Raw genomic sequence first — 17,917 nt, 5'->3', positions numbered from 1 at the left:
GAGTGTGGGAGCATGTCGCGGCCGCTCATTTTGAATGGCTCGAAGGCCATGATTCGCGGCTGTCGGCCGTCGCTGCAGCTGGCCTGTGGCCTCGGTATAGAAATCCGAGTGTACCATCGCGCAGCCTTTATCCAACCAGCTGGTGAGCCACCCTATTTGAACAGCTAGTTCGGCTCACTCTCCAACTTCCCATCGGCAACCACCATGGTCTCGTCCCTCTCCGCGCCTGCTTTCGCCTCCGCGCCAGTGGCTGTGGACGCAAAGGGCATTGTCGCTACGTCGGCCATCGCTGCAGGCACCGTCCTCTTCCAAGAAAAAGCGCTCGTTGCTTCCAGCTTTGGCAACACGGACATGGACGAAGGCCACGATTCCGACTGCGACGATGACGAGTGCGGCGGTTGCATTGAAGTCGACGACGGCGAAGACATCAAGGAAGAGCTCACTGAAGACGAGGTGGACTCGGTGTCCCCTGCCGTCGTTGCAAACTTTGACAAGTTCATGGCGTTCTGTGAGGCCCACGATGTGCTCAGCATGGTCGACATCCGCAAGAACCTCGTGAAGCTCTTCCACCACTTCACGAGCGACGCATCGACGCTCGACTTTGTCAGCAACCTCTCGGTCATCTCCGATGACGTGCCATCGTGCCTCGACACGGCTCTTGCCCTCCGCACGGAGCTTCCCGAGATCATCCCCGGTGGCCTCTCGGATGCCAACGTCGCGCACTTCATTGGCGTCCTTCACAACCATTCCCAATCGCTTGAAGAGATCGACGGGAGCGGTTTGTTCCAATACATCTCCAAGCTCAACCACTCTTGCCTCCCCAACGTCAATTTGACTGTCGATGGCACGACGATTTGGGCAACGGCCATCAAGCCGATCGTAATCGGTGAGCCGTTGACGGTGGACCTCATGGATGTGTTCTACTCGGCCTCCAACGATCGTGCCGAGGCGCTCGCGACGGAAGAGATCCACTGCAATTGCGGGTACTGTACGGGTGCGATTCCCGACTTTGCTCGCGCTTTCAAGTGCAAGGACACCGCGTGCGACGGCATCGTGCACCCGACGGCCGAAAAGTACGCCTGTACGACCTGCCATGCCGCGTGGTCCGACGAAGAAGCGGAAGAAGCCGAAGCGCTGGACATGCCGCTCATCGTCGCGCTGGAAGCCGCCACGACGTTTGCCGAGTACGACGCCATCATCGCGGCCTCGCCGTTGCACAAGTACCATCACGTGTGCTACATGGCACTCGAGAACCTCTCTGCCTCGTGGTCCGAGGAAGACGATGCTGAAATCGAGGTCGTTTGCCGCCGCATGCTCGAGTGCATCAACTACGTGGTGCCCTACCCTCACGACGAGAAGACGCAGCATTACGACAACCTGGCGCAGGCGCTCATCTCGAACGGTAACGTCAACGGCGCCACGGAAGCCTACGAGCGCGCCTACGAGATGTCGTGCCTCTGCTCCGGCGCCGAGTACGAAAAGTCCGTGTTTTACAAGAAGCTCGTCGAGCACACGCCAGCGTCGCGCGAAGAATGGATGGTCGCGTACGGCTTGGACAGCGACGATGAAGATGAAGAATAGAAAATCCATAACTTAACCTTTGACGATTGCGTCGAGCTTGTGATAATACACAGCTCATCCTTCAATTCCTCATTCGGGTGCGTAATGCTGCTCAGTAGAAGCTTTTGAGAGACGCGGCGCGTTTGTTGTGAGACGTTGGACCCTTGCGCGTGGCAACTGAAAGCCGCCGACCACCAATGTATCGACTTCAAAAAAAGTATCCGTGGCTCGCGATCCAGCCGCCAACTCCTCCTCGGACGTCCTTCAAGTTCTGTCGTGCGACAGCAGCTGCTTGGTCAGCCGGCGGGTCCCAGACATCCAGTAGCGTGACACCATTTTCTGACAGATTCAACTTGAGAGTCGGCATCGTCAAGTGCAAACTCTGAAAAACGTGTCACGCGACCGGATAAGGGCATTTCCCAGGCTGTGTTACATGCGGCAGAGCGCGGTGGCGTGTCGCACGCGTGAAGAAGCTCCCTTCGTCGCCGTGACCACCAACTGCGAGGCGGCTTCCGCAGCGTAGCAAGTCACCACTTTCCAATCGCCACTCCAATGTTTGGACCTGCCTTCACCGCCGCTTCGATCTCGCAAGACATTACCAAGCCCATTGTGGCCACGGCGGCCTTTGAGGCCGGCACCGTCATCTTCCATGAAGAAGCGTTCGTGTCGTCCAGCTTTGGCAACATGGACATGGACAACTGCTGCGATGAGGACTGCGAGGACGATGATTGCGGCGGCTGCGCCGAAGTCGAGGAGGAGGACGAACCGGAGTCGCTTGATGAAGACGACCTTGAGGCCGTCTCGCCCGCCGTCATCGAGAACTTTGACAAGCTCATGGAGTTTGCCGAGACGAAGGAGCCGCTCAACATGGTTGACATCCGCAAGAACCTCTTCAAGTGCTTCCACCTCGTCGAGGCGGATGCTGGTGCGCTGGCTCCTCTGTACGCGCTCTCGGTCAACGCCGATGAGTCCGCCAACTTCCTCGACGCGGCCGTGGATCTTCGTGCCCAATTCCCGTCTGTCGTTCCTTCGTGCATGACGGATGACAACGTTGCCCATGTCATTGGTGTCCTCAACAAGCACTGCCACGCCCTTGAAGAGGTACCGAACCCACTCGTTGCGAAACGTGGAGTCTCACGCAGCACTTGTAGATCAACGGCAGCGGTCTCTTCCTCTATGTCTCGAAGCTCCCGCACGCGTGCTTGCCCAACTGCAACATCACGGTCTCTGGCACGTCCATGTGGGTCACGGCCATCAAGCCCATCGCGGTCGGCGAAACCTTGACCCTTGACATCCTCGATCTCTTCTACAGCCCGATCTCGGACCGCCGCGAGACGCTCGCCGAGGACAAGATGGAGTGCACGTGTGCGTCGTGCACGGGCGCCATCCCCGACTTTGCTCGCGCCTTCAAGTGCAAGGCGGGCAGCTGCGCTGGTATCGTCCACCCGACCAACGGCGCCTTTGTCTGCACGACATGCAACTACACGTTCTCTGCCGACGAGACGGCCGACGTCGAGATGCACGAGATCGCTGACGTCGACGAGATCGGTGACGTCGAGACGCTGACCGAGTTGGACGGCGTCATTGCGGCGTCGCCGCTGCACAAGTACCATTATGTCTTCTACCTCGCCATCGAAGCGCTGAGTTCTGTCTCGATGGACGACGATGAGCTTCCGGAGACGGAGGCCGCGAAGATCTACAACCGCGTGCTCGAGTGCCTGAACTATGTCGTGCCGTACCCGCACGACCTCAAGACGCAGCATTACGACCACCTCGCGCAGACCCTCATTGGTGCTGGCGACATCAACGGAGCTACCGAGGCTTACGAGAAGGCGTACGAAATGTCGTGCCTCTGCTCGGGCAAGGACTTTGAGGAGTCGGTTCTGTACAAGAAGCTCGCCGAGAACACGCCCACGAACCGTGAAGAGATGATGGCGGCCTACGGCATCGAAGTCGACGAAGACGACGAGTAAGTTGGAGATGGTACGCCAGATTTTACGAACCACATATATATAATATTCCCACGTCATGGAATCCTGACTTGACATGGACGCTGCCGCTACCCGTGAGTCCTCTGAATTCAGACGTGTTCGCTAGCCTCTCCACAGAATTGGTGGTGAATAGCCTTACGCGTCCGACCGCATCTAGGCACGTACTACAGAGATAGCAATGTACCAGGATACCAGTAGATACTCTACCTGGTATTATAGCCCCTCGGGCTTTGCCAGACCGCGTTCGTACGTACGTCTGTCTCTCTGGGCGCTGTGACTGCCACGTCAGACACGACTTGACTTGCTGGTATCCGGAAAAACAAACCTGGTGTTAAGAACGCGCGTCAAGAACAAAAATATATTTCCAGCGAGGTATGGAGCAGGCCGTCATGATGAAGGACCGCGGGAACGCGTGCTACAAGAAGCAAAAGTTCTCGGCGGCCATCGACTGCTACACGGAAGCCATCGTACCCATTCGCTGCGTTGCAACCTCTCCTCAGCGTGCTCGTAGTGTCTGTGTTCGACGGTCGCGGCCTTCTACACGAACCGCGCGCTCTGCTACCTCCAGGTCGGCGGCCACACGACGAACCACTCACGCCAACATGCGCGTAGCTGGAGCGGTATCCAGAAGCTCAAGATGACTGCACGCGCGCAACGCAGCTCGATTCTGCCAACGCCAAAGGTTCGTCTTGTCGCTCGCGACCGACACGGCAGTGCTTTGTAGCCTACTACTTGCTCGGGAAGGCGTGCGTTGGCGCGGCAGAGTACAGCCGAGGCATCCAAGCATTTCAGACGTCGATTGAGAAGGCTCAGAGCTCGGCGACACCTGCGACGTTTGTAGAAGACGTGCTGCAGCAGCTGCGCCGGGCAAAAAAACTCAAGTGGAACGAGGTGCAGCGCGTTCGGGGGCAGCGCCATGCTCGCGTCAAGTCCCTAGTCGCGGGAATGCTCGACGTCTCCCGCCAAAGTCGCCTCCGCACCGGCGATGACCACACGTACTCGTTGACATCCGTGTTGACTGACCTGACGTGGGCGCAGGGTGATCCACGAAGAGCACGACCTCGTTCTGGCGCACATGATGGAACTGCTTGAGACGTCGCCGCATGTACATGAGCGTGCTCTTGCAAATCATTTATTTTGCACCTAGGCACCCCATCAGCGCAAGATCCCAGAGTACTTGTTGTGCCCGATTGGCATGGACATCATGCTGGACCCCGTCTCGACGCCCAACGGAGTGTCGTACGACGTCACACGTGCAGCGCATGGCTCTATTGATGTCTGCTGTAGCTACGAGCGCAAGTGGATCGAGCAGCATCTGGACGTGCAAGCGATCGACCCGCTGACGCGAGAGAAGCTGACGCGGGCGCAATTGCGGCCGAACGTCGGTCTGCGCCACGCCATCGAAGATTTCTTGCACGAGTTCGTCGTTCCTGGACCCACCTCGCGCCTCATCGATCCGTAGGAACCCGTGGGCCTACGAAGACGAATAAAGTAAAGAACGCCGCATTTTCGAGAACGCATCCTGCTTGTCCGCTAGCAGTCGTTTTTTTTAGAGTACTAGCGTACGAAGAGAGTACTAGCTGTGACCAGATAAAACGCGTCCATTGCGTAGGTGCTTGGGGGGTCCTCTAGCTTAGATGTGTAGTCTTTCGTGTGAGTTGTGTTCATGCAGGATCCCTGCAATTTCACGAGCCGCCTCGGCCCAACTTCAAGTGGGGAATTCATTCTTTGCAACACGGTACCATGCTTTTTGTGAGAATCATGGATTGCGTTGTTGAGCTGCACTTTTTTTTGCCTGTCGACCCATGATGGACTTTGACAGCTACTTCCGCAGCCTCGTCGAGGTCCGTCGCGCGCTGCACGCGCAGCCAGAGGTGAGCTTCAAGGAGTTTAAGACCCAAGAAACTATCCGCGCGTACCTCATCAACGAGGCCAAGATCCCCGTCGAGACCATTCGCACCTGCGCCAACACTGGTACGCACCGACGCCAGATACTGCTGCTCGACGAGGCCTTTTCCAGGCCTGATTGTGGACATCGACGGTCCCGCAGACGAAGGCGCGTCGTCGCGCAAGTGTGTGGCCTTTCGCGCCGACATGGACGCGCTGCCGATGCAAGAGAACAATCCGCACCTCGAATATCACTCGACGCAGCCGCACGTACGCCTTCATTCTTATGCACTGCTTCATGTTTCTTAGGCTGCGCATATGTGTGGGCACGATGGGCACATGGCATCGCTTCTAGGCTTTGCCGTCTTGGTGAACCGGCAACGCCACTTGCTGCCACCCAACACCCGCGTTCGCCTTCTCTTCCAGCCCGCCGAGGAAGGTCACTTTGGTGCGGCGCCCTCTCTCTACTCGTATGGCATGATGACGCGTTACAAGGTGCTGTCGAGATGATCAAGGGCGGCTGCCTCGATGATGTCGACGAGGTGTACGGGTACCATAACATGCCCGCACGCTTTGGCTCGCTCCTCGTGCAGCCGGGCCCGATGATGTCGCACTCGAGCCGCTTCAGTATCCGACTTTCGGGTCCAGGCGGACACGGCTCTGCCCCCCACCAAACCACCGTCCGCCTCTCCATTGACGTGACAAGCCGCATCGTGATGCTGCATTTAGGACCCAATCGTTGCTGCGGGCCATATCATTGTCGCGATGCAGTCAGTTGTGAGCCGCAGCGTTGCGGCCCAGGACAGCGCGATTCTCTCGATCACGCAGGTGCACGGTGGCGAGGCCGACAACGTCATCCCGTCGTCTGTCGTACTCTCCGGCACGTGTCGTGACTTCTCGCCCGCAGTCTTCGACATCCTCCAAGCGCGTACACCATCTCTTGCGACACCGACCGAGCTGAGAACCGCCACTGCGGCTAGGCATGCACGCGATCGTTGCGCACACGGCCGCGGCGCACAACGTGAAGGGCGAGCTTAGCTTTCGGGAAGGCTACCCCGTTACGTTCAACACGACAGACGAGGCCAACGCTGTTCGCGACGTTGCCCAAGCTGCGGTCCGCACCTCACCGATACGTGCGTACTGACGATGTACATAGCTGGGTGTTGAGAATGTCACCTCTGCGGGGCTACCGAACCCTGCGTCCGAAGACTTTTCCTACTACCTCCAAGCACGTCCCGGCGCCTTCTTCTTCCTTGGGACAAAGGACGCGGTAGCTCCCTCAATGAAGCATGAGCTCACGCATAAGTGCAACTTTAGGCGATTGGTCAGAACCGCAACCTGCACAGCGACACGGTGCGCAAGAGGCATGGACTACGAGACTCACGAAATGCTATAGTTTGACTTCAACGATGGGGTACTCCCCATCGCGGCACGTATCTTTCTGGGCATCGTGCACCATCGCCTTGGTTGCTCGCTGTACTCGGACGCGGACCTGGCCGCCATTCTGAAGTCGCTGCAGTAGTTTTCCACATTTCCAAGAGAGTGCAGTCCTCGCATTTAACCTTCGAGGAATTCAAGCCTTTGGAGCTGCTGGAACATTCTTGACCTGTTCAGTCAATCCTGTAATGGCCAAAATGCCTTGGCGACCCCTGGCCAAGTCTATCTTTCGAGCTCACACACACCAACGCGCTCACTCACGCTGGTGTGTCTGCCTTCGAACTTCGCTCCCGATCGGATTGGCGCAAATGTACCAGAACGGACCAATCCAACCTTTCTTCGAAGTTCGGCATTCGGTTGCAGTACCATTGAGCGCAAGCCAGAGCATGGCGACGAGCTCTTTGACGACACCGGGAAAGGCCAGCTGAGCTACTACCTCCCGACAACTGAGACGCCGCCTCCGTCACTCCACAGCCTGCGCAAGCCCAATCAATGCCGCTTCGAAGGCGGCTGCTCCAAGTATGCCCAAGCAGGTACGATTTGCCCCTCGAGGTGCGAGGAGCTCATGTCGGACCAGGTGGCATGTGCATCGCCCATGGCGGTGGCCGGCTCTGCACCGTCGCCACGTGCCCACAGTTTGATATGCGCACATGTAAAAAACATGGCGGAACGAAAAAGTGCATGCTGCCCGACTGCACGAACGCTGCCGTCGGCAAAGCGCGTGTCTGCTGCAAGCATGGCGGTGGCCGCAAGTGCCAGGTTTCTTGAGGCCCTCTCGTAAGACAATGACTACTTACGTCGTGCATAGACGGAAGGGTGCACCAAGTACGACGCCGGCAAAGGCTTTTGCCTCGGCCATGGCGGTGGCCGGCTCTGCAAACAGGACAACTGCCCAAAGAAGCAGTACCGCCAAGGCTTTTGCTACGAGCACACCACCAAACCCATGTGCAAGCACGAGGCTGCCCGCGCTTGGATCTCGGCAAAGGGTGCGCCGAACCACGATGTGTGCAACGACCTCACGTCACCGTAGCTTTTGCAAGACGCACGGAGGCGGCTACACGTGCAAGGCCGACGGGTGCACCAAGAAGGACAAAGGCGGCGGGTTCTGCATCGCCCACGGCGGCGGCACGCGTTGCCGGTCGCCCGGGTACCTCCGTTGTCCAAGAAGTTGCTGCAAACGATGGTCATACGTAGGTGCAACAAGGTAAACCGCGGCGGCGGTTTTTGCAAAGCCCACGGTGGTGGTACGACCCATGCTCCCGCAGAATTTAGCGTGAGACTTGTGTGACGCAGGCAAGAAGTGTCAATTCACCGAATGCGGCGAGTGGGTCCTGAACGGCGGCTTTTGCAAGGCGCATGGCGGCGGCGCAGGCAAGCGCTGCTCGGTCAAGGGCTGCCTGAAGTTCAATCAAGGAGGTGGCTTTTGCCTTGCCCATGGCGGAGGTGTCAACTGCTCCGTTGACGGCTGCACAAAGAAGCAGGTGCGTCGCGTCTTGCCCGGATAAAGATTGACGTCGGCTCAGACGCGGTTTGGGCTCTGCTGTGCGCATGGCGGCAAGGCCCGGTGCAAGGTCCCGCAGTGCGAAAAAGCTGTCCAGACCAAAGGTCTTTGCAAGGCCCACGGAGGCGTCAAACCCTGCAGGTACAACGCCGGACAAGCGCATGTTGTCATGCGTGTTTAGCGCCCCCGAGTGCACGAGGCAGGCCAAGAGCCGGGGCTTCTGTATCAACCATGGTGGCGGCCAGCAGTGCAAAGCGGCCGAGTGTCAAAAGACTCAGCGGGGTGGTGGCTTTTGCAAGGCTCACGGCGGTGGCCAAAAATGCAGTCACGTGCGTCCGAATCCTGTCTTTCTGTCTGTTTAAGCTAGGCCACAGGTCGCGTGCACCAACTGGGCGATCAACGGCGGTCAGTGCGACGACCATCCGGCGGTACTGCCAATGGTAAACGACCAACCTCTTATCCATGCTTCTGACATGACAGAGAAGACGCCGTCGGGGGGACTGCTCATTCCACGCACCAACGCGGCATCTGCACCGGTACTGGCAACTGCGCCGTTCCCAGCTTTCCAGAACGTCATCCACCCGGCGCTCGTTCAGTACTCGACGGCCATTTCGATTCTAAATCCAGCCGAAGTTGATATGACGATGATCTGGTCGACAACCCTAACCGCGACGTTAGACACCGGCGGCATCGGCCAATACGCTGACCAATCTTCTCGACACGATGCAGCTACCCCCGTATATGTACCACCCGCTGCCGTCGTTGCGGTCATCCGACGCCCTCCTCTTCAGCGACGCCACAACGCCCGAAAAAGAGGTACGCCGTGAGAATACCGAAGCTCCAGCACGCACGAATGCGCAGGCGCCCCGCCCCACGAGCGCAAACCGACTTCAGCACCAGCTCAATCCGATGGCGGACGACGACGACGATCCGCACGAGTCGCGGCTCAACCAAGACGCCGCCGTTGCCATGACATCCTTGTGGTAGGACGCTTGCATTCGCGCATTAGATGGTGTACGGGATGGCAGAAAAAGCTCAAACAGTGTATGCGTGTTTGAACGATTGATTCGAGTAAAATACCTACGATGGGCGCAGGTCCATTTGGGCCGTTGCATTTACAGCATCCAGTGCGCCGCAGCGACCGCAAGCGACGCGGCCGAGAGAGAAACGCCGATCGCACTCGACAGCGCCGGCGTCGGCGTCACCTTTTGATCGTCGCAAACGTCGGCACAGGCGTCGGTGCCAACGTAATGATCGGCTCCTCCGTCGTGTTGCCAGACATCGAGCCCGACGACGGCGGCTTAGTCGTCGCCGGCTTGGTCGTGACAGGCAGCGTCGTCACGTTCGCGACCGCGGGGGTTGTCGTCGCCGGCAACGTCACCGGCAACGTCTTCGTGGTGGGTGCGTTCGATGGCATGGCCGCGCCCGCCTTGATGGCCGCGAGCGCACTGAACGAGAGCACTCTCGCGTCAGCATAGTTGACGTCCCAAAGCGAGCACGTCGGTCCAGGCACAGCCTGGAAGCGTTCATAGAGGTCCTTGCAGTCGAGTGACGACTGGAACGCGATCACGTCGTCTTTGGCAGGGACCGCGGTTGTCGTGAAAAAGTCGACGAGGCTCACGCCGCTTGCCTTCTTACAGCCCGAGTAGCTCATCTGGGCCACGAGGTACGTCGTAATGGGAGAGAGGTCGGCGGTCGAGCACGGCGCTGCGAGCGCAGCTGCGGCCGAGGCCACGGACGTCGCCACGAGCACAAGCTTCATCATCGTCGTCGAGCCAACTTGGTAGTGTGCAACAGACACCGATCGCCTGCCCGCGTGACTCACAACGGCGTCTTTTATTGCGCGTGTCGAAAGATATCGGCGCATTTGTATGCGAACTGGCGATTGGGTGCATTTTAGTACACAAATCGCCAGTTGTTGACGAGGGCCAGACGGCGGCGCCAAGAGCAACCACGGCGCCCATGTCGGTTGGCGTCCTATGCAGTACAATTACTACCATGGAGCAATGCTTTGTGTTCAGATACTACACGCTCGCTCGCACGTGGTTGCGGAATTAGGCTTCAGAGGCAAGAGACGCGGTTATCACCAGATCCCTCAGAGACGTCGCCTGGTGCGTCGTGAAACATGACGGATCCTAGACGGTCTTCGGCAGCGGTGACCGCATCGACTGCAACCCAATCCCGCATGGGTGTCGGCAAATCTTTCGCAATCGAGAAAATCCGAGTCGACGCAAGAAGACATGCAGCATCAGACGCAAAACATCGAGAGAACGCGGTGTTGCGCGAGAACTGCCACGTCACCGTGTCGACGATGTCAAACGGAGAAGCAAATTGCACTCACGCGGGCCTCTACATTAGCGAAGAAATCGCCATCCTTCGATGTATCGTCATTCCTTGTCATCGAGAAGACGCAATGATTGGCGCGCCGAAATTCGATGGACCAATCCGAAAAGTCGGTCGGCAATATGGGCGCCGCCACGTCATGATGCTCCCCAACGTCACGAAAGATATATGGGTTGCTCCTGATAGCGACATTGGGACTGCAGAGTGTTCTATCAAGGTGTTCTTAAAGTCAAAGCTTCGTTCTTGGAGAAAGCGCTTTGCTCACAGCTAATCACTAATCCCTGGCCGTGTGCTTTTGCCAACCACAATTTTGGCCAGTTTAACGCGTTTTAGCGCCAGCGTTAAACAACGTTTTTGTCCGTTTAACCTCGTGGCCAATGGGTGCACGCCGGCCGAGCGAGGCGCACTGGTTCGCCTCCGTGTACGACCCGATCGCTGCCGGGTCTATCGACGGCGCCGAGGCCGACGTCGCGCACGACAAGGCTCTCCTCCGCGCCCTCCACGCGCCGTACGACGCGGCGCGCGATCCCAAGATCGTTGGCGACCCGCTCTGCACGCTCTTTGTCGGGCGCCTCAACTACGCGACGACCGAGGAGACGCTGCGCGGCGTCTTTGGTCGCTTTGGCGAGATCCGTCACTTGCGATTGGTGCGGCACGTCGTGACGCAGGAGAGCCGCGGGTACGCCTTCATCGCGTACGCCCGCGAGAAGGACTTTGAAGCCGCCTATCGAGCCACGAACCGGTACGACGCTTCCTGCGGACGCTGTGCGACAACGATGTCGTGGCGCTGTGTAGAATGCTTCTCGATGGACGTCGAATCCTCGTCGAGTTTGAGCGGGAGCGCGTCATGCCCGGCTGGAAGCCTCGGCGTCTCGGCGGGGGCCTCGGTGGGAGAAAAGAGTCTGGTCAGCTACGTTTTGGCGGCCGCGATCGGCCATTCCGCGTGCCACGATCCTAGTATAACTGTATTGTGTGGCAGCAGCCGATCGAATTTGCGCCCGAGTCGCTGTGCACATGGGTCTCCTCTTAATTGCCATCATCGAATCCAAGCTTCTTGTTTGTGTGAAACCAAGGGTGGCTAGTACTGACGAAAGCGGTCCCGACACACAGCACTGCCGTGCTCGAGGTACTCGGCGCGTGTGACGGTGGTTGCAGACAGCGCGTCGTGGTCCGTTGCCAGGACCTGGCAGCCTTCCCACACGGCGCCAATTGGACTAGAACACACACTTGAGCCTAATCTGTCGACCGTACAATGATGCGGCGTACTCTATCGTGCTGGAAATCCCGAGCGCGTACTCGGAGGGTACAAGGGGTCGAAGGTCCGCCTCCAATCGCTCGCGAAGTCGCGGCAGCTTTGAGGTTCCACCCGTGAGTACAATGTTCAAGAAGAGGAGCCCCTATGTCACGTCACGTTGTGATCTCATCGAGAGTGATCAAAAATTACATGGGCGTAGTCTGGGCAGGCCAGAATCGCATCTGCAATACCAGAAGCGAGCCCGGCTTGGTCCACGCCAATGTCCGACGGATGGAAGAGGATCTCTGGCACGGTGATTTGCTCGACACCGAGCCGCAGCACCTGCAAACGAATTCATCCATCCAATCACGTCCACAGATCGCGTCTACTTGTGTCGAGTCGTGCAGCATCGAGTCGGGGGTCTACAAGTACTTAGACCAGCGACATACTGTAGCAGAATACGAGTCGTACAACAATGGCGCCGTGCTTCGTGTGGACGTAGTCGGGCAGCGCCCACTGCACAACGGGTGCGTCGCGCGACGCAAAGGCGTGCATGTCGGCTGTAAAGTCCAGCGAACAGCTGCAGACCGCCTCCTTGACCTCGTCGATGATCTCGAACGAATCCATCATGTTCCACTGCCGGTAGCTCACGCACTCCTTCAGGTAGTTGGTCAGGAGCTTTCCACCGACGTTCAGTCGCCGCACTGCACTCAGCACGACGTGACCTAGTCGCTTGCATGAGCACACACTGCATGCGTCGCGTGGACCTTGGATGACGGGTACGATGTACGTGCACGAAAAGCCCATATCGACGATACACGTGACGGGCGGCTGCCGCGAGAGCCCATGCGCAGCCATGGCTTGGGGCACAACAGACGCATACGCGCTATACTCGAACTCTTCAAAGACAACCTCGTCCTGCGTCGCAAGGAGCTTCTCGGGCGTAAAGAGAGGCGACGTCAGCAGCAGCGTGTGGTCCTTGCCCGGCGGGACGAGGTCCTGCAGCAGATCGCCCTATGTGCGCGTGAGTTGCGAAGGCCCGTGGCAGCTTTTGCCTGGAGCGTCCAGTTGACGACGTAGCCGCGCTCAACGGGCCGGCGGATCTGGACGGCGCTCGCCTTGGCGCTCATTCGCATGTAGTTGGGCGTCGTCGTGTACGTCGGGCTCGTCGCCAGGCCATGCTTGAGCGACGCGCCGCCCACGTCCACAATGTACACGGCCATTTGCCAAATCTTGGTAGCGAGCCGGATACCGTGTGATCGCTAACCGGATTTACGTTTTGGTGGAAGTTGAAGTTGCAATCTTTTTGACGTGTTCGAACTCAGTGCCCCATGAACGACTGCAGCCTGTCGCCATCCCACTTGGAGGCGCCAGGAAGCCTGCGCTAGTAAAATGACCGACATTAACACACGATAGAGAGAGACCTTGGACACATGAAATGGATTTAATTTGGTGTGCCTACTCTTCGTCGCATTCGTCGTCTAGGCCGTACGCCGCGAGAAGCTCGTGGCGGTTGGTTGGGGTGTTCTCAACGAGGGTCTTGAGAAGCGCGGCTTCTTCGCTCTCGCGGCCGCTGCAGATGCAAGAGAGGTCGTAGGCTTGTTGGTACGTCTCTTTGGCCGCCGCGGCGTCGCCGGAGCCAACGTAGCTCTGCGCCAATTGATCGAGGAGCTGGACTTTGTTGTCGTGCGGGTACGGCACCGCGTAGTCGGCCGACTCGAGCATCATCTTGTAGGCGATGACCATGTCCGAGGCTGGCACGTCCTCCGACACGAGCCAGGCCCCGGTGAGGTGGTCGAGCGCGTGGTACACTGCACTGTGGTACTTGTGCACGAGGGACTTGGCAACAAGGTCTTGGAGACCAGCGATAGACTCAACGGCGTCAAGCTGGTCCATGAGCAGATCGTCCGCGATCGCAGCTTCGGCTTCGGACATCGTTGCGCTGCAGGTAGTACACGCAAACACAACATTGGTCGGGTGCACGATACCGGGGCAGCCAGGCGTGTGGCACTTGTACGCGCCTACGTAGTATTCGCTAAGGTCTTGAATCGACCATACAACAATAACGTACGCGACTGATCGGGAAGGGCACCCGTGCACCATTCGCAGGCACACGTGAGTCCCATCATGGTCATGGCGCCGATGCGCTCCGCGGCCGTGCTCAAGAAGAGGTCGAATGTGTCAAGCGTGAGGACTTCGCCAGCCGCAATCGACTTGATGGCAGTCACCCAGATCGTCGTGCCATCGGTCGAGAGGTTGCAGTTGGGAATACAGCGGTGCTCGAGGCGCGCCACGTCCAGAAACAAGCCCGTGCCCGCGATCTAGTGCACTGTGAGCCATTGTTGAGCCGCAGAGTAGATAAGTACATCTTCGAGTTCGTGGCTGTGGCCGTGCAGGACGCCAATCATGTGGGCGACATCGTCATCGGTCAGAAAAGAGGGCACGACGCTGGGAAACTCGGCGCGGAGCGAGACGGCGGCGTCCAGGTACTCGGCATCAGGTTGCACCTTGAGAATGCGAAGGCGGTTTAAGAGGGACGCGTCGTCCGTCGCGAGTTTGAAGAGCTTAAACAGGTTCTTACTCAGGTCCACCATGTGCAGCACTTCGTGCGACGAGCAAAACGCCATGAGCGCATCAAAGTGCTCGACCACCGCGGGGCTCACCTACACGAGGGCATCAGCGACGTGCTGCACACTGCACCGCACCAAGTCGATTTCGAGCTCATCGAGCTCTTCCGCCTCGGCATCTTCGTCGTCGTCCTCGACCTCTTTGCAGCCGCCGCACTCCTCGTCATCGCAGTCAATGTCGTGCTCGTCCTCCTCGACACCCGCGCTCGACGAGACGACCGCGACTTCGTAAAAGATGACGTCGCCCGCAGAAATGGCCGTGGTCGCAGCAACAGGCGCCGAGGCGTCGTGCGTCACAGCGGCGTCGTGGAAGGTCGGGGCGGCGACGGACAGGGCCATTGCAATCGAGAAGTGGTCGGCTCGATGGGGCAAGTGCGATGGGTACCTCTATACCGTGTCGCATCCTCTCTACGCGGCAGATGGACAACCACGCGTCCACGTGGCGGCCAGGGCCTGGTTCGCCACCTGTCAAGACGCAGCTGCCGTCATCACCACCAGTCGTATCGAGAGTTGGATTCGGTCGTCGGCAAAGAACGCTTGGGCGACGCTGGTTCACGCCCCAGCGTTGCCAGGAGCCTCTCCTCAATGACCAACAACTGCGATGTACTACATCAACTCGCGCTGCATCTCTCAGCTGCAGTCTCTAGGCGCATGCTCCGCAATGTGTCAATGACATTGCGCGTGATCGATTTCCATCACAAACATGTGACAAACCAAAATAAAACTTAGATTGAGGCGATTCGGAGCACGAATTACGCCGTCTCGTCAACAAGCTCGTAGCCGTACACAGCCATCATCTCCTCCGGCGTCGTCGGCGTGTGTTCCATGAGCTGCTTGAACATTGTCGTCTCTTCGTAGTCAGCGCCGTAGCACGTCTTGGCCATGTTGTAGGCGGCCGTGTACGCCTCCGTGGCCGCAGGGATATCGCCCGTCGAAATGTTCATCTGCGCGATCGAGTTGTACACAGACACCTTCTCGCCGTGCGGGACGTCGATGACGTACTCGAGGCAGTCGAGAATGCGCCGGTAAATCGCGATCGCATCCGCCTCCGTGAGGTTCTCGTCTTCGACAGCTTCCTCGACCATGGCCGTGAGCGCCGCGTGGAAGACGTAGTGGTACTTGTGGAGGGGCGACGCGGCGATGGCAGCATCGAGCTCCTCGACGGACGTCGCATCGATCTCCTCGGGCAGCGTAACCTCGAGCGTCTCAACTTCCTCGACTTGCTCGTTGGTAAACGTCTTGCCGCACGCCGTGCAAGCAAACGTGCTCTTGATTGGGTGCACAATGCCGGCGCACGCAGCGTCCTTGCACTTGAAGGCGCGGCACTTGTCCGGAAGCGTGCCGGCGCAGATGCCACAGTTGCACGTGGCCTCGTCTTCGAGGAGCGACTTGGTGCGTTCGGCCTGCGGCTGGTACGTGAGATCGTACAGGTCGACGGTCAGCGTCTCGCCGGCAGCGATGGGCTTGATGGCCGTGACCCAGATGTTCTTGCCCGAATCCGTGAAGTTGCAGTTAGGCGTGCAGCTGTGCGTGAGCTTGGCGACGTACATGAAGAGGCCCGAGCCGCGGATGTCGTCAAGCGGGATGCAGTACTTGTTGAGGACACCAATGACGTGCGCGACCTGGTCGTCCGTGAGGCCGGCGGGGATGACCGTGGGGACCGCGGCGCGAAGGCCGACAGCCGCCTCGAGGTAATCGGCTGCTTCCTTAGCGCTGACCTTGAAGCCAAAGATCGTCTGGAGCGCGTTCGCGTCGTTCTCGTAGAGGCGGAAGAGCTTGAGCATGTTCTTGCGCACGTCCACCATGCCGAGCACGTCCGTCGACTCGCAGTAAATGTTGAGCTCGTCAAAGGCCGCCGCGGCCGCAGGCGAGACCTAAGATACGCCAGCGTGAGATTCATTTGCTTTCGAGTTTATAACTGTACCGCCGCGACGTCCTCATCGTCGAGCTCTTCCTTCTCGTCCTCGTCGACTTCACGGCAGCCACCGCAGTTGTCGTCGTCGCAGTCGTCTTCGTGGTCCTCTTCGTCCATGAGGCCGAACGAGGACGACACGAGCGCCTCTTCGGCAAAGATGACGTCGCCGGCAGCAAAGGCCGACGCGGCGATGATCGGCGCCGAAACGTCCTGCGAGACCTTGGCGGAGGTGAAAGCAGGGGCGTTGAAGTTCAAGGTCATGACTGCGGTGTCGAGTTCAAGAAGAAAAGTGATGCGGCCTGACGATCTTCGTCGTCCCCGCCACCGAAGCGGTATCCGGTTACGCGCCTCCGGTTGCGGGACATCAATCTTGCCTAAAAGCTTGAAGGTAAAGACACGGGGCGGCTTGGGTGGCCAGCATCCGCATGGGACGATGCTGGCCTCTCCCGCAGCAGAGGCGCTGGCAGTCGCGCCTGCTGGATCCTCTGCGAATGGAGTGGCGCCCAGAGCCCGATGCTCCTGGCGCCAATGGGCGACGGCGCCGGCATCGTCGACGTCCTGCTGCACTGCGTATCTTTGCCTCCCGTGGAGTGCGCGACGGGGCGGCGACGTCAATGACGCGGCAATCTGTTACGCACGAGTGCCATGTACTGTTGGGAGCTTTTCGTGGTCGACAAGTGGGTCACCCAATCAATTTGCACACTGTGTCGTCGAAGCGATCGGCGCGCAATCGATTCCCGACCGGCTGCACATATTGGCTCTCCACGTCGGCAGGCAGCACCCACTGGGCAGCACCGGGTACTAGAGTGTCGAGCACAATTTTGATGGATGGACATTTAAAGATACGCAGCGTCGAGACCGCAACTGTCGAGACTTGTCGAAAGGGCCCAAGGCCGAGACACCCATCTCGTTCAACGGCAGAATCGTGAACTTGTCCGACGAGAGTTGAGAAAGCGGTGTCAAGGCTTGCAATATCCTCTTCCCAGCGCACCGTTGCCAAGACCTCGATCAAATTCACAGTGATCCAATTCTACAATCCGGGGAATTTGGTGGTGGTGTGCGTGGCGCTGAAGCGGCGGCGGGACACCATGGCATGCACGACAGATCCAATGCAAGCTCTTCGTTGCACTTCAAGTGATCGCACAGCTAAAATCGGGAGATGCTCTCGGTTTTAGCTGCGTTGGTAGGTGGACCGTGATGGGAAGGAGCCCTTTGATGGGAACTTCACCCGAAACATACCGGTACGATTGCATGTGAAAAGGGAGTTTGTGGCGCCTTCGCGGTCGTTGCGATGGGCGCCGAGAAGAACGAAGAGAGAATGCTGCAACTCAGACGCCCGTGAACTCGGTCACGACCCTGGAGTGCACATCCCTCTTTGTGTTTGCGCCAATAGCCTCTCACCAGCGCAGAAGCTCAGCACAG

The 17,917-nt window shown here is 58.7% G+C and overlaps 9 protein-coding genes across 9 annotated transcripts; 5 read left to right on the top strand and 4 right to left on the bottom strand.

Annotated features, from left to right (window-relative positions):
• Positions 1 to 12: 12 nt before the first annotated feature.
• Positions 13 to 1,581, top strand: SPRG_04388 (hypothetical protein; the record flags this gene model as incomplete). The annotated part of the gene is made up of 2 exons (XM_012343317.1): positions 13 to 94; positions 296 to 1,581. 2 exons carry the CDS (start codon positions 13 to 15, stop codon positions 1,579 to 1,581), a joined length of 1,368 nt encoding a protein of 455 aa, XP_012198707.1.
• A 407-nt stretch (positions 1,582 to 1,988) lies between these two features.
• SPRG_04387 (hypothetical protein) lies at positions 1,989 to 3,633 on the top strand. Its single transcript, XM_012343316.1, has 2 exons — positions 1,989 to 2,661; positions 2,712 to 3,633. The coding sequence occupies exons 1-2, from the start codon at positions 2,113 to 2,115 to the stop codon at positions 3,531 to 3,533; spliced, it is 1,371 nt and encodes a 456-aa protein (XP_012198706.1). The 5' UTR covers positions 1,989 to 2,112; the 3' UTR covers positions 3,534 to 3,633.
• A 292-nt stretch (positions 3,634 to 3,925) lies between these two features.
• On the top strand, positions 3,926 to 5,041 carry SPRG_04386 (hypothetical protein; the record flags this gene model as incomplete). The annotated part of the gene is made up of 8 exons (XM_012343315.1): positions 3,926 to 4,018; positions 4,063 to 4,119; positions 4,164 to 4,233; positions 4,276 to 4,564; positions 4,590 to 4,656; positions 4,699 to 4,790; positions 4,839 to 4,970; positions 5,014 to 5,041. 8 exons carry the CDS (start codon positions 3,926 to 3,928, stop codon positions 5,039 to 5,041), a joined length of 828 nt encoding a protein of 275 aa, XP_012198705.1.
• A 174-nt stretch (positions 5,042 to 5,215) lies between these two features.
• SPRG_04385 (hypothetical protein) lies at positions 5,216 to 9,449 on the top strand. The gene is made up of 20 exons (XM_012343314.1): positions 5,216 to 5,525; positions 5,572 to 5,708; positions 5,748 to 5,886; positions 5,934 to 6,118; positions 6,168 to 6,366; positions 6,419 to 6,552; positions 6,595 to 6,762; positions 6,835 to 6,956; positions 7,239 to 7,408; positions 7,453 to 7,634; positions 7,684 to 7,880; positions 7,906 to 8,022; positions 8,070 to 8,119; positions 8,169 to 8,356; positions 8,399 to 8,517; positions 8,558 to 8,705; positions 8,751 to 8,816; positions 8,862 to 9,008; positions 9,055 to 9,192; positions 9,238 to 9,449. The coding sequence occupies exons 1-20, from the start codon at positions 5,357 to 5,359 to the stop codon at positions 9,361 to 9,363; spliced, it is 2,901 nt and encodes a 966-aa protein (XP_012198704.1). The 5' UTR covers positions 5,216 to 5,356; the 3' UTR covers positions 9,364 to 9,449.
• SPRG_04384 (hypothetical protein) lies at positions 9,400 to 10,214 on the bottom strand. Its single transcript, XM_012343313.1, has one exon. The coding sequence runs from the start codon at positions 10,139 to 10,141 to the stop codon at positions 9,578 to 9,580; it is 564 nt and encodes a 187-aa protein (XP_012198703.1). The 5' UTR covers positions 10,142 to 10,214; the 3' UTR covers positions 9,400 to 9,577.
• Positions 10,215 to 11,044: 830 nt separating this feature from the next.
• Positions 11,045 to 11,690, top strand: SPRG_04383 (hypothetical protein). The gene is made up of 2 exons (XM_012343312.1): positions 11,045 to 11,461; positions 11,515 to 11,690. The coding sequence occupies exons 1-2, from the start codon at positions 11,097 to 11,099 to the stop codon at positions 11,675 to 11,677; spliced, it is 528 nt and encodes a 175-aa protein (XP_012198702.1). The 5' UTR covers positions 11,045 to 11,096; the 3' UTR covers positions 11,678 to 11,690.
• A 107-nt stretch (positions 11,691 to 11,797) lies between these two features.
• SPRG_04382 (hypothetical protein) lies at positions 11,798 to 13,176 on the bottom strand (the record flags this gene model as incomplete). The annotated part of the gene is made up of 7 exons (XM_012343311.1): positions 11,798 to 11,933; positions 11,986 to 12,116; positions 12,164 to 12,295; positions 12,343 to 12,375; positions 12,428 to 12,678; positions 12,721 to 12,967; positions 13,027 to 13,176. The coding sequence occupies 7 exons, from the start codon at positions 13,174 to 13,176 to the stop codon at positions 11,798 to 11,800; spliced, it is 1,080 nt and encodes a 359-aa protein (XP_012198701.1).
• A 235-nt stretch (positions 13,177 to 13,411) lies between these two features.
• On the bottom strand, positions 13,412 to 14,968 carry SPRG_04381 (hypothetical protein; the record flags this gene model as incomplete). The annotated part of the gene is made up of 4 exons (XM_012343310.1): positions 14,659 to 14,968; positions 14,320 to 14,616; positions 14,025 to 14,274; positions 13,412 to 13,974 (listed from the first exon to the last, which is right to left on the bottom strand). Exons 1-4 carry the CDS (start codon positions 14,917 to 14,919, stop codon positions 13,412 to 13,414), a joined length of 1,371 nt encoding a protein of 456 aa, XP_012198700.1. The 5' UTR covers positions 14,920 to 14,968.
• Positions 14,969 to 15,286: 318 nt separating this feature from the next.
• SPRG_04380 (hypothetical protein) lies at positions 15,287 to 16,756 on the bottom strand (the record flags this gene model as incomplete). The annotated part of the gene is made up of 2 exons (XM_012343309.1): positions 15,287 to 16,454; positions 16,505 to 16,756. 2 exons carry the CDS (start codon positions 16,754 to 16,756, stop codon positions 15,333 to 15,335), a joined length of 1,374 nt encoding a protein of 457 aa, XP_012198699.1. The 3' UTR covers positions 15,287 to 15,332.
• Between the last annotated feature and the right edge of the window lie 1,161 nt (positions 16,757 to 17,917).

The sequence above is a fragment of the Saprolegnia parasitica genome, assembly GCF_000151545.1.
Source record: "Saprolegnia parasitica CBS 223.65 unplaced genomic scaffold supercont2.13, whole genome shotgun sequence".
NCBI classification, from domain to species: domain Eukaryota; phylum Oomycota; class Saprolegniomycetes; order Saprolegniales; family Saprolegniaceae; genus Saprolegnia; species Saprolegnia parasitica.
Note: the sequence above shows the minus strand (reverse complement) of the source record. Positions and strands in the feature narration are given on the sequence as shown.

Excerpts from the sequence above, each read along its gene's own strand:
- SPRG_04387 (XM_012343316.1), top strand. The coding sequence starts at position 2,113 with ATGTTTGGACCTGCCTTCACCGCCGCTTCGATCTCGCAAGACATTACC. Across the intron at positions 2,662-2,711 it reads ACTGCCACGCCCTTGAAGAG|ATCAACGGCAGCGGTCTCTT; the intron begins GTACCGAACCCA and ends CAGCACTTGTAG.
- SPRG_04385 (XM_012343314.1), top strand. The coding sequence starts at position 5,357 with ATGATGGACTTTGACAGCTACTTCCGCAGCCTCGTCGAGGTCCGTCGC. Across the intron at positions 5,526-5,571 it reads TCGCACCTGCGCCAACACTG|GCCTGATTGTGGACATCGAC; the intron begins GTACGCACCGAC and ends GGCCTTTTCCAG. Across the intron at positions 5,887-5,933 it reads CGCCGAGGAAGGTCACTTTG|GTGCTGTCGAGATGATCAAG; the intron begins GTGCGGCGCCCT and ends ACGCGTTACAAG.
- SPRG_04384 (XM_012343313.1), bottom strand. The coding sequence starts at position 10,141 with ATGATGAAGCTTGTGCTCGTGGCGACGTCCGTGGCCTCGGCCGCAGCT.
- SPRG_04383 (XM_012343312.1), top strand. The coding sequence starts at position 11,097 with ATGGGTGCACGCCGGCCGAGCGAGGCGCACTGGTTCGCCTCCGTGTAC. Across the intron at positions 11,462-11,514 it reads GCCTATCGAGCCACGAACCG|AATGCTTCTCGATGGACGTC; the intron begins GTACGACGCTTC and ends GGCGCTGTGTAG.